The sequence below is a fragment of the Vulpes vulpes genome, chromosome 15 (assembly GCF_048418805.1).
Source record: "Vulpes vulpes isolate BD-2025 chromosome 15, VulVul3, whole genome shotgun sequence".
Lineage (NCBI taxonomy): Eukaryota > Metazoa > Chordata > Mammalia > Carnivora > Canidae > Vulpes > Vulpes vulpes.
Window position 1 is genome coordinate 112,626,492 of NC_132794.1, and position 12,822 is coordinate 112,639,313.

Here is a 12,822-nt window from a genome sequence, read left to right on the forward strand (position 1 = left end):
CTTCTACCGCCACCGTGACCCCACGCAACCTGGAGAGGCTTTCTAGAAGCCAAAGGCAGCAGCCCGGGCCCACATCCAGGCAACTCTGAGCAGCCCAGCGGCCTGAGCGACGGCCGTGCCGCCTCTTAACAGTTGACTCACGATGACCCACCGATTGCGGGGAGCGACACCGCGTCCCCCAGGAAAGGATAATCCGAGCGTAATTCACATCTGCCTCTGGGATGAATTATGTGACATTTTCTGTCCCGAGGCAGAGGGGCCCGAGCCTTGGCCTACAGCTTGCTCAGGCCCGCGCTGGGGTTAGTGTGGCCCTGGCCGGGCTCGGGGATGGACACGGAGGGACACGGCCGCGGCCGGCTCCAACCCCGCGGGGGGAGGTCCTGCTGCGAGGCCACGTGGCTGCAGGCGCCTGGCAGGGGCGGCTCGGGTCCCCGCCAACATCTAACGTAGAGCCTGGTAAAAATGACAAACTCAAGCTCAAGCTCAAGCCCGTATTATGGCCGGTGCGTACCCCGAGCACTGACTTATCCCTGCTGCTCTGGGAGGGAAAAACGCGGGGATCCGTAGAACGATCTTAGCCTGCGAGCCCATCTTTGCACTAGTGAGCGTTTAGCGGGGGCAGGAGCTGGGCGCGAAGCAAGTGCGCTGGCCGCGTTGCATAAACAAGAGGAGCGGGCTGCAGTCACATCGATTTGGGGGCTTGTTCTGTTTGGGGTTTTGAGTAAGAAATCGGCTGGGGGAAGTGAGGCAGGTCAGTGGCACGTAAGGTGAATGTGCCTCTTTCACGCTCTCCTGAGACGCCACCCCAAGCCGCAAGGTCCACGGTTCTGGCCCCTGAGCAGTCCCCTTACTTGAAAATGACGTTTCAAGTCATTTTCATTAGGTAGATGGACTTTATGTCACATTTTCTCTTCCATGAAAACAATCACAACTGTTTTCTAGAGGAAAATGTGGAGGACGGAGCTACTGTCTTCCCTTATTTTTTTTGCCTTCTCTTTTAAATGGAGAGATTCATTTCCACCCCGATGTGCATGATCAACAAAATAACGGGGTTATTTGGGTTTTTGGGTCTTCCGCTGTTCTCTACAAGGCAGAATGACTGGAAGTTAGGGTTCCGGGCTGAGTTCTAGAAGGCCAGGAGCTTAGTTAAGGAAATAAATTGCGGCTGGCCAGGAGAGACCAAGCTCGCACTTCCACGTGAAGCGGTGCACGCGTTGAGGGTCATTGAAACTGTCAAGTCATCAATCTCACAACGTGGATAACATGTGTTCAAAGAGGGGCTCAAAGCAAAGCTCCTCGAAAACAAGATGCGGACGTCCTACTTGTTTGTGACTGGAAAACCTACTAGGGCTTAATCGCCTCTTGTCCGAGGTTGGAATCCAAGGAGAGAGTGTTTGAAGAGTCTTTGTGCTGCCAGCCCTTAAATCCGTCACCCTAAGATGGGTGCTGGTGGCGGAGCAGGGGGCGGTGGAAAGTGGGAGGAAAACCCTTGAGTCGCTGTTCACGGGTGCGTGCGAGGGGTTAATTTTCCAGCTCTGCCTCTTGGGGTTCGGTTCAGTCTCCACTACCGAGTATTGGAGTCAAGGCGGGTCACCGACCCGGACAGTGGTCTTTTCCCTTCCATGTGATGGGGGGGGGGCGGGGGAAGAGGTGGCCAGCACCTGCCGCAGAAAATCGTGCGAGCATACAAAGAAATAGAGGACGTGAGGGTCACACAGGCAGAAGGCACCAGGACAGGAAGAATGAATGACGTGAAAGTGAAGGTTAGGGGGGCTCTTTCAACGGTGTGAGGGAAATTTTATGAACGAGAAGAAATAATTTGGGATAGTGTTTACTGTTTGGCTTCGGGGGGAAGAAATGATGAGGAGTGAACCAAGAGGAATAATATTTATGAAATGCTAAGTGTGAAGCAGCATAAGGCTCCAAGTCAGGGAAGACAAAATGTGCTGTCTTTTAAGGGGAAACTGGAAGAAGGTGTCCCCCCGACCACCCAGTGTCAGCACATTTGACATCAGAGCCATGAAATCCCGATTTCAGGAAAGGCAGAGATGAAAATTAGGACGTTGTGGAGGATTTCCTCCCTGGTGGTACTCACTGAACGTCAGGGCCCCCAGCCAAACGTGGCTTATGCTTACTCCTTTTCTAGAGTGCTCGGCTGGGGCCCGTGGCACCCACAGAACACTGGATATAAAAGGGTCACGCAGCCATCTGGGGTGGAGGGTTCATGGTTCTGCACCAGAGACCCCCTGTGTTTCTATCTGCTTAGCAGGGAGGGAGATCTGTGGTCTAGACTCCATCGGGTGATGACTCTTCCCACCCAGCAGCAGCAGGAGAAAACACTGATGAGCAGAGCCAGGAGCAGGTGGCCAGAAAGCACAGAGGGCTTGGACTGTCCCGGGAAGGAAGGACAGGCCTCGGCAGCGTGGGCTGGGATAAGCAACAGCCCCCAGCAGCACTGCGTGGCCACGGCTCTGTTCACCTCTGCGCGGGCCCGCGGGCAAACACTGGGCAGGTTCTGCCAATCATACTGAAGACCCTAACTGCAAAACAGCCTTGCCAGTGAAGAAGCCTCCATAGTGTCTTTCTCCTCCTGAGGGGGGAGAGCTGCCCAAAGGTGGGTGAGGGCTCACGCTTGTCCTGTTTATCACCGTGGGTGCAACGGTCGGGTGCAGCCCCGGGTGTAGGCCCAGGCCTGCAGGAGCTTCTCACTGACGACATAATGATTGGTGACTTTGTCAGCCTCGGAGCCAGACTTTACACAGCACGGGTTAATGAGTCTGAGGCCGACATTTGCAAAAACAATGATGGGGGTTTCTGTATTTGGTTATGCTCTGCATACACAGGGTATCAACCACTCCAGATAAACTGGGTGGCTCCAACCCCCAGACACAACATCCAGACAGCAAAATTTCTCCAGCTGTCCTAGCACTGGGTGCCCCTAGCTAGAGCCCCCACTGCCCAGAAGCAAGATCTTGATTGCCTCCTACCCTTCTTGCCCACATCTGGGAGGGTGGCTGGAGCCTGTCCTCTGCAGCGAGTGTAGACGTGTTGTGATGAGATCCACAGGATCCCCAGGTGCCCTTCAGGTTCTCCACTGGGAAGAGCTTGTATTTGTTGGTTTCGTTTTTCATCGGTTCCAAGATATAGGTGTTATTTTCAAATGTAATAAGTCCCCTGTTGAAAAAGAAATAAGAAAAAAAAATTTTTTTAAGTGTGATCTCTTATTTACAGTCAAGGCCCTGTTCTTAATGAGAGAAGAAATGAAAGGAGAAAGGCCAATTTATTTATATTCTCAGGTTTTAATTGGGAAGGACATTTCTGTGCCATATGTTTGTGCGGATTCATCTCGCGAATGTTTTGAAAACAAGTCTGGGAATTTTTTTGTTTGAAATATTCTGCGGTAAAGAATAGACTGTGTTTAGCCTCTATGTTTTTTTTTTTTTAAATTTTGATTTATAATTTTTCACTTCCCAAAGATATATTTCTGGGAAAAAGAGCTGAGAGCAGAGATGTTTCATCTGCTTAGAAAGTAACTCTTTCTGAGTTAGCAGATGTGATTCAGAAGGGAAATCTTTTTCTTTAAAGGAAAATTCTTGCATGTGAATTATTCAGCTCGATCAACTATGTCTCCTAAATTTTTGAAAGGATTCTAAGGTTGAGTATCAACTTACACTTATTTATGGAGGATGGGTGAATAAAGGAAGCAATGTAAGCGCACAAAGCATTAGATATTGCTTCTTGAAGGCGGAGGCCTGCCCCATACTCTGACTTGGTAGATTGGTCTTTACAGGAGACATCCCAGCTCTGAGGCTGGCACGGTGGCCTTCAGAGCCTGGGAGTCTGGGTGTAAGTTCTGGCTGTGTGACCTTGACCTCTTTGAACCTTGGTTTCCTTATCTGGAAAATGGGATAATGATGCCTTTTTTCTCAGGGCTGCTATGTCCTGTGGAGGCCATAAATCAGTGTTGTTTCTTTTTAAAGATTTTATTTATTCATGCATTTTATTTATTTATTCATGAGAGACACAGAGAGAGGCAGAGACACAGGTAGAGGGAGAAGCAGGCTCCCTGCGGGGAGGCTGATGTGGAACTCGATCCCAGGAGCCCGGATCATGACCTGAGCTAAAGGCAGATGCTCAACCACTGAGCCAAGTGGGTGCCCCCGTAAATGAGTACTTAAATGGTAGATATCCTCATGGTTATGAATAAGGGCAGGTCCGTGGATTAGGCTTCTGTTAACATGTTATTCCAAAGACTGACAATTTCAGGAAGGCCGTGTGCTTTGATGACGCATCTGCCCACATACTGGCCATTCATGACTCCCTGATATGAGACAGAGCAACAGTATGATACATCTACTTCTGGGAATGACAATAAGAGAGAAAGAAACCTTTGAAGTAATTTTTAGATTTGGGAATAAGAGTATAAATTGTTTTAAAAAAACAGACACATTTGCTAGACATTCCACCTTGCAGAGACAGAGGTGGCATCAGGCCACAGACCACAATGCATGTCTGACCTCCCGGGGCAGGAGGGAGCTGAGGCAGCGTTCCGCTTCCCGGAAATGAGCAGCACTAGCCGAGGGTGTCAGCTTCCTTCAAGTGATAGGGAACATTGGCCTGCACGATGGTTTATGTTTCTCTCTTTTCCAGTGCGGGATAATACAGTACTTTCATTTAAAAGGCTCTTCTTGATGTCTAAAGAAGGATTTTCTTTGGAGGAATGGCAATTTGAGTAATAGTAAACTGGCAGCTTTAAGACTTCCCATGCAATGATGGAAGCTTCCAGTGACTTCCATCCTTTACAGGTTAACCACAATCTCTCCACTAGAGAAATGCATCACACTTTCACGTGAGATTCATCACCCTGTAAGCAGACACGTCTAACATAGTGAACCTTAACCTTCTTTTGGGACATGAACCCTTTTATACTCTCCTCAGGAAAATTCACATGTACATATATCCACAATATTTTGCAGATAATTTCAGAAGATTCAAGACTATGGATGTGGTCTGTGGGCTCCAGGTTTAGGTCAGTAGTTCCAACATATAATTTGTACTGCATCAACCCAAGGATTTGAGTATGCCTTAGTCCTTAAGAGGCAGCTGAAAAAGCTGGTTGCTCCATCGGTTTTCTTTAGAAAATCTGAGCCTTTTTTCCAAAAGAGGGACCTTGTAAAATGTTCCTATGTCATTCATTATTGTTTATTTGAGTCATTTATTCATGCTATGCTTATGGTTCCAACTTTAGCACATGTACTGCCGAAGCAAGCACCGTCCTCGGCTTATTGATGGCCCATTTATAGGTGAGTATTTAGTCACTCTCAGATTTTAATAGAATGACAGTATTTCAACACTCAAACAGTATGGAAGGAAGAGGTTTGAATAAATCAAACAATTATTTTGAACACAACTGGTAAACCAATATTCACAACTCAATGCTTTTTTATCCAACTGGTTTACCAGTTTTTGTTTTTGTTGTTTTGATTTTTTGTTTTTGTTTTTGTTTTGTTTTTATCCACCAGTTCTATTTAATGAAGCTATAGGCCATGGGAAAGAGAAAGAACATGCCCGGGGTGCCTGTGCCCCAAATAATTTCGTGTGTCCCCAGTAGATCCCACAGCCATGACTTTGGCCATCAGCTCTGTTGAGGTGGCTTGTATCTCCTTAAAAAACTTCTTTATGAAACAAAACTTAGATTTCTAAGTTTGGACTGGGTAACAGGGGATTTTTTGTTTATTAAAGTTGACTTTAAATCACCTAAAGTAAGAAAGGGTACTTAAAAAAAATAGGTCCAGGAAATGCAGAAAACAAACACACTTGAAGGGAAAATACGAATTTGCTAAAAACCTGACTTTCCTGCCCTAAAACAAAGATGATACCAACATTTCGTTTGATACCACAACATTTTCTATTTTGTGTTAGATTTAAGTAAGCTGAACGCTCACAGTTAAAACATGTCACCAAGTTCTAATCATGAGAAACAAATTACTGAAAAAGTTTTTCTACTTAATGGAAAATTTTTAGAAATTGTTACTTAGTCATAAAAATGTTCTCATATCTCCTTTTATCTTTTAAGTCATCCAAAGGCCAGATGTTGAGAAACTGGGGTGAAGGCTTTCCCTTTGCTCTAAACAATTGGCAGCCTGGAATACAGCTTAATTAAATAATTGCTTTGGACTGTCTTGGGTATAATTAATCATTTAGCCTTAGAGATTGCTGGAAACAACAGTGGACACAAAATTCAAGGATTCTGAGATGTAAAATTTTGATGTTCTCACAGCCCTCGCTGGCCCCAAGCTAGATAAGCAGAGTGTAATTTAAGCTGAATGTCAAAGATATTTAGTTGCAAACTTGAAGTTGGAAGTATCTCGGAGTATGGAATTTAAATCCAGCAGACTTTGAAGTTGGAGTTCTTCCTCCTTGCCAGAGCGGGGCAGGAAAATGAAGACCTCGGGTACCTTCTCTAGGGGGAGATTAGGAGGAGGATCCAGAGGATAAGGAACCGGCCATCCTGGTGGGCAGTGAGCTGAGAGTAGTGAATGCAGGGAGGAGAAGAGGAAGGGGTGGTTGGGGGTGATGAGGGCCACCCCCGATGGTGCTCTGCCCCTGGCATTCCTCTCCCAATGGATCTGCACATGGTGGTAGCCCTGGCTGTTATCCCCACTGTCAAGGGCAAGTGGACGGCCTGGGGCAGAGCTGGGACCTGGGCGCCCAAGCCCTGAACCTCTCAACCCTCCCACCCTCCTGCCTCCCTCTAGTGCAGTGTTGAGAGGGGGCTGGGGCCTTGGATGAGGATGATCATGTTGGAGAAGAAAAAAGGCAGAGAAACAGAGCTGCTTTGAAAATCGGCAGCCTTACTTTAAATTTTAAAATCCTGTTGTTGTTGTTTTTTCCCTTCAATATAAACGAAGAGGAATCTATTAAAATTTTAAATTGACTTTGTTAGCTTTCAAAGTGGAAACTCTGGAGGCCTATATTTCCTCGAGATAAGTTTTTGTTTTTCTCAAAATTCAGTTTTTAATCTCCAAAGCAATGGTGCATCAGGCAATAACAGGGCTTAATGTTGTTGTTCTTATTACGATTTTTCTTACTACTCCCAGGCGAGCAGGAGAGTGGCGCACGGATTTTTGCCTACCTCTAATAAGGTAACGATTAGAATATATGAATTATCTGGATTAGCTCCATGTTCAATTACTAATTGAATTTTCTTGGAAAAAAAGACTTTTGGTCCCAATATCACGCTGCCAATCATAAGTTAGAAATGCAGTTGGCATGAAATTTAATTCCAGTTCTTTCCTGGGGGAGCCCGTGGGTAAAAGTAATATCCCACCTCGCATACGCTGGATACGGCGATCGCGGTGATACTAGTGAGCACGCAGGCACGGCGGGGCTTACTTTCAACAAGTAATTTCCATGGGAACTACTCATGTACCATCAAGACAAATTTGCATCGTCCCCTACTACGTGCAAAGCCCTGGGCTGACTCCGGCAGAGCACACGACCACATCTCACCCATGGTCCCCGTTTTAAACGTAATTCATATCTGGGTTCGGGAGGCATGACAAAAGAGGTAAAATGTTAAACTGTTACCTGGGCCAAAGGCAGGCGCCAAACCGCTGCGCCACCCAGGGATCCCCTGTTACAAAAGATTTTAATATTGGTTGTGACTGGCACATCAATAGTAATAATAGAGGCTAGGATTTATGAAAACGCTGTCCCCCCCCCCCCCCAAGCCAGGCTCCTTTATAAAAATAGCAGTTTATCCAGAAATGTCTCAACATGCCACTAAGATCACTCTTAAAGCATGCAATTCCATGATTTTTAGTGCATCCTATGAGGTGTGCAAACATCACCACTGATGCTAGAACATTTTCATCACCCCTTGAAAAACTCTGTCCCCATTATCAGACACGTCTCATACTCTCCTACCCCATGAGCCCTGCTTCTGAATCCTCTATTTTCTCTAATATTTAGAGTGATCCTTTTGAGAGCAGGCATCATGAGCCTGTTTCACTAACAGGAAGGCAATCCTAAGGGCCCAAGGTCGCTGTAGTGGGTTGAATGCTGTTGCACCGAAGGGTATGTCTGAGTCTCAAGCCTGGTACGGCACCCTTGGGAAAAGGGTCTTTGCAGGTGGGATTTTAAGGATCTCAAGATGAGCTCATCCTGGATTGACGGTGGGCCCTAAATTCAATGACACGGGCCCTTAGAGAAAAAGGAGAAGACAGAGACACAGCAGGGAGGCCCCATGAAGGTGGGGGCAGAAACCAGGCGTGTGGCGGCAAGTTGGGGCGTGCCGGGGGTTGCCAGGAGCCGCCAAGAATTGGGAAAGAGGCACGGGGGCATCCTCCCTCCCAGGCTGCGGCCTCCTGACTTCAGCCTCCTGGCCTCCAGAACTGCGAGAGGATACCTTTCTGTCGCTCTCAGCCCCCACTTTTGGTGGCTTGTTCTGGCGGCCCCAGGAATCTCACAGCCACCCGGCTGGTCAGCGGCGCAGCTGGTGAGCCCCGGGTGGACCTGGCCCCCAGCTGGTCCCTTGTCCTCGGCCACACTGGGTGGCTGGCCCTGTCTCCTTGGCCACCGAGGACTCACCCTGGGGAGGACACAGCCGGACTCCGAATGCAAACACGGCCCACTGGCTGACCAAGGGAGGGTCACTCATGGGCCGCATGAAACAGGGGCCCTGAGGGGAGGACCCGGAGGGTGGGGAGGACCCAGAGGGTGGGGAGGACCTAGAGGGTGGGGAGGACCTGGAGGGTGGGGAGCACGAAGGCCAGGCGAGCGGCCTTGAAGGAGCAGGAGCGGAGGAGAGAGGAAGGTCAGGGTGCGCACATGAGGGTGCAGGGACGTGGACAGCGGGGCCGTGGAAGGAAGGTGGGGCTCAGGATTCCGGCTTCCTTCTCTGGCCCCATCCTTCACCTTGGCTTTGGCCTTGGCTGCCCGGCAGCCTCAGCACCCACCGCTCCACAGCCTTCGTACAGGCCGCCAGGACGCTGCTCTTGGGGTCCCCTCTGTCCTCCTGCTGCCCCTGCCCCCATCCCAGGAGCCTCTACAGGCCCACGGGCTCCCTTAGCGTAACCGTTGGTGGCCACCCCCGGCCTTTGGGGATGCAAGCCGCGTTAAGGCCACAGCCACGTTCTGTTCCTCGGTGTTCCCACCACAGCCCCCGGCCGGAACAACCTTCGGGGCTGACGCACAGCCTCCAAGGGCCAGCTTGGCCACCTCCCAGGTCTGCCCCGCACTCAGGCCCCTTCGGGGTTCCCCTTGCGGTTTCATGGGTGCCCACTTCACAGCACCTACTACGCACTACTGACACGGCATGTGGCTGCGTTACACACCCGGGAGCATCCTCCTGTCTGCTGTGGTCTTCCTGGCCGGGCACGGGGCCCCGCAAGGCCCCCGGCTGATCAGTACGTGAGCAGGCGGTCAGCAGACAGCCGCGGGAAGCCTGGCAGGAGTGCGTGAGGGAACGAGAGGCTCTCTGGCTTGCAGGCCGCAGGGAGCATGTGGTTCTGTGTGCAGAGGGGTGGCAGGACTTACGTTACGATCAAGCAGTGTTTTTGAAACATGACCTTCTGGAATGTGCTAGATGGCTGTGAAGGGAAGGGAGGGAAGAGGGAGGAAGTATGGGTGGGAGGATTAAAAAATCTTGGAGCAAGGGTTGAGCTAGGGTGGCGATGAGGGAATATGAAAAAGAGACACCCTGCGTGGCAGCCTGCAGGGGCGGGGAGTGCGAGAGGGGTCCTCAAAGGTCACCAGGGGCCAAGCTTAAGAGTCAGAGGTGGGCTAGACCATCAGTGGAAAAGACGTAGGAGGGGAGCCCCTTTGGGGACTGAAGGGTTTGGATGTGGACATTGGAGCTTCGAGGGAGAGTGGAGGTGGGGAGAGTGGACACTTGACCTTGGGCGACCTTCGGGATGGACAACAGTGCAGCCCGACAGAGGGTGCAGATGAGCTCTGATCCCAGCAGGGCCCCCACAGGCGTTCTCCCGGGGCCACTGAAGGACCCTTTCCTTGGGAGGAGGAGGCCAGGACAAGGAAGCCCCAGCCAGGGTGGCAGGTATGGCCAGAGGGCTGGAGGCCGGGCAGTGTAGACCAGCCCCTGAAAGGGAGGGGGCAGAGGGTCACAGGGCAGAGCTCGAAGTTGAACTGACTTTACCCCCTCTCCATGCTAATTTCTTCCTTAATATGACCCACTATGCATTAGAGATTTTTTAAAAATTTGGACTGGTCAAAGGGTGCCTGGGTGGCTCTGTCGGTGAAGCATCAGACTCGACTTCAGCTCGGGTCAGGATCTCAGGATCGTGAGATGCAGCCCCACATCTGGCTCTGCATTCAGCACAGAGTCCACCTGTCCCTCTCCCTCTGTTCCTCCCCCTGCGCACTCTCTCTCTCTCTCTGAAATAAATGAATAAATTGAAAAAAAAAAAAACTGAGATTGCCAAGATTGTCACTGACCACTTACTTGATGGCTTGGGGAGAGCTTGTTTAGTCCACCGAGGTTGAGTGGACCCCTGTAACCATCCAGGCTCTAGGTTGAGCCCGGAACCCTGCCAGCCTGGAACTCACCATCTAGCAGACAGGGAAGTGAGTGCAAGGTCATCCTGTGTGCCTGACTTGCCGGCCCCTCGGGCCACTTGGCGGCAGGCCATTTAAGTTGTGATGTGAGAGCTGATAAGAATCCACATCCGTCCAGGTGAGTGACCTGGAGCCAAGCCGTGAGGTGCCAGGGAGGTGCCGAGGGCCTGGCATCGGATGCATGGGCCCGCGGGACGGCTGTGGCTCATCTTCCAGCCTGCCTTGCTCCCTCCATCTCTTCCTCCTAAGATTCCTTTCTCCTCTTACTTTGTCAGCTGAGATTTTGGGTGGATTTTTTTTTCAAATGGGTCAATTCAACTTATCTGCTAAACTGTAAACAATAAAATAGTGAATACTGTATAAAAGCAGAACTTTTTTTTTTATTTTAACAATGGCTGTTTCTGCTTTCAATTGCAAATGATTACTTTCATCATAATGGTTATTTCTGATTCCATGGACCGTAACAGTGGTTAATTCTACCCTTTGAAAAATAAGTTGTTGACTATTTTTCAATAGCACGGGGCAAGAAGTATTCCTGCCTTCTGTGCTGTATTTGATTTCATTACATAAAATTGAGTGCAGCAAGCTTTATATTATACAGTTTAAAGGAACATAATGATGTACGTACGTAGTGGGGTAGCAAATAGACTCGCATCTGAATATTTTTATGTAACTGAATTTTCGAAAGCGTTTTGTGCCGTCTCCCACATTGAAGGGCAGTGCTAAGAGCTCCAGGGGCTAGAAGCAATGTCAGAAATGTCCCCCCGTCCTGAAGGTCCTTACAACAAGGTGTGCACATGTATGGCAGGGTATGCCGGTCAACTAGAAACGGAGCGAGGACGGACGGGTGCCTTAACACAGGGGTGTGAACAGATATTTATAAATCACCTGCTTGGTGGCAGGAAGGGCTATGATAATGCAGGCGAGGTAGGCTTGGCCTGCCTGCTGAGGAATATTTGGGATGCGGGATGGGGCCTCATGTGGGAAGCATCCTATGACTTGGGCCCTTGGTGAAGCTTCTAAAACCAAATGGGAGGTGGGAGAGAAGCATGTCCCAGGCAGAGGGACAGCAGGGACAAGGAGGGTGAGATACATGAGGCATGTTCTGGAAACAGCTGGCAGACAGTGCAGCTGGATTCGGAGGGGTCTTCCTCCCGGTAGAGCCGTGCCTGCCCATGGCCTGGATGCGTATCACACGAGGACAAGCAGGGCTGCGTAAATGCGGGAGATGCTTCTCTCTCGAGATGGATGCTGCGCCTCAGAACAGGGGGACAGTGTCACTTGGTGTGGGAATCTGTAGCTCCCGGCTGCAGCATCAAGTCGAGGCCGTCGATGGCCTCAGCTGCTCTGCACGGTGGCGGCAATAATACCGCCTCTACCCTCATGACAGCAGGAATTGTAATGATGATGAAGAAGAAAGTCTGGCATCCCTGAGTGTCGTCTCCACCCCCAAGGGATGCACGTGTGTGTGCATGTGTACGTGCATCTCCAGGTGTGTTAGCATGTGCGTGTAAGCACACAAGGGCGAGTGCGCAAGCGCTCAGGTACGTAGGGTCTCAGCGTGCAGGTGTGCGAGAACATAAGTAGGGGCATGAGTGCGTCAGTGTGAGGACATGTGCCCTTTGTGCTCAAGTGGCTTCAACCCCACTTAAAAGTAAAGTTATTATTATAACCCACACTAGTTTACGACTCTAGATACCCGTTTCCTCATCTACTATTAAGTAGACGGTGGGCTTAAGTCTGTTAAACCACAGGCGGCTCCTTCAGAAATTAAGCCTCATTTCAACCACCGTCCCTGCAGGTGGCGGGAGCCCCTGGGATGGGGCAGGAGCCACCTCGTGCCCGACATGAAGAGGAGCTGAGAGGATGCAGCAAGAGAACGAGAGGAAATGGTGAGAGACAGTGTCTTGCCTCGAGGAGCTCACGCTCCAGCCAGAGAGCTGGACGGGGATGGGAAGGTGGCACCAGCGAACAGGATCAGGACATGGGGACGCGGTGCTCTGACGCTCCAGCAGGAGTGAGCCAGGGCTGGATGTCTGCCCGACGACAGAACACAGCAGGTTGGCGCTCTAGGGCGGGAGCAGGCCTCTGTCCCCAGCACCGTGGCGGCTGGGTCCCTGATGCTCACGGGGCTGCTGTGGTCAGGTACTCACCTGACCCAGGGTGGGGGGGGGGTGGTGAGGCCCAGGACGGGGAGAGCAACTGAGGAACCAGGATGTCAAAGGAGAATCAAGCATCTCTGCG

The 12,822-nt window shown here is 50.4% G+C and overlaps 1 protein-coding gene across 1 annotated transcript in view; it reads right to left on the minus strand.

Annotated features, from left to right (window-relative positions):
- ADAM12 (ADAM metallopeptidase domain 12) overlaps positions 1 to 12,822 on the minus strand; it is a 330,218-nt gene that overhangs the window by 92,069 nt on the left and 225,327 nt on the right. The window contains exon 6 of the mRNA XM_026010672.2: positions 2,988 to 3,174. Coding sequence (XP_025866457.1) covers positions 2,988 to 3,174 — 187 coding nt within the window. The remainder of the gene's footprint in view (positions 1 to 2,987; positions 3,175 to 12,822) is intronic.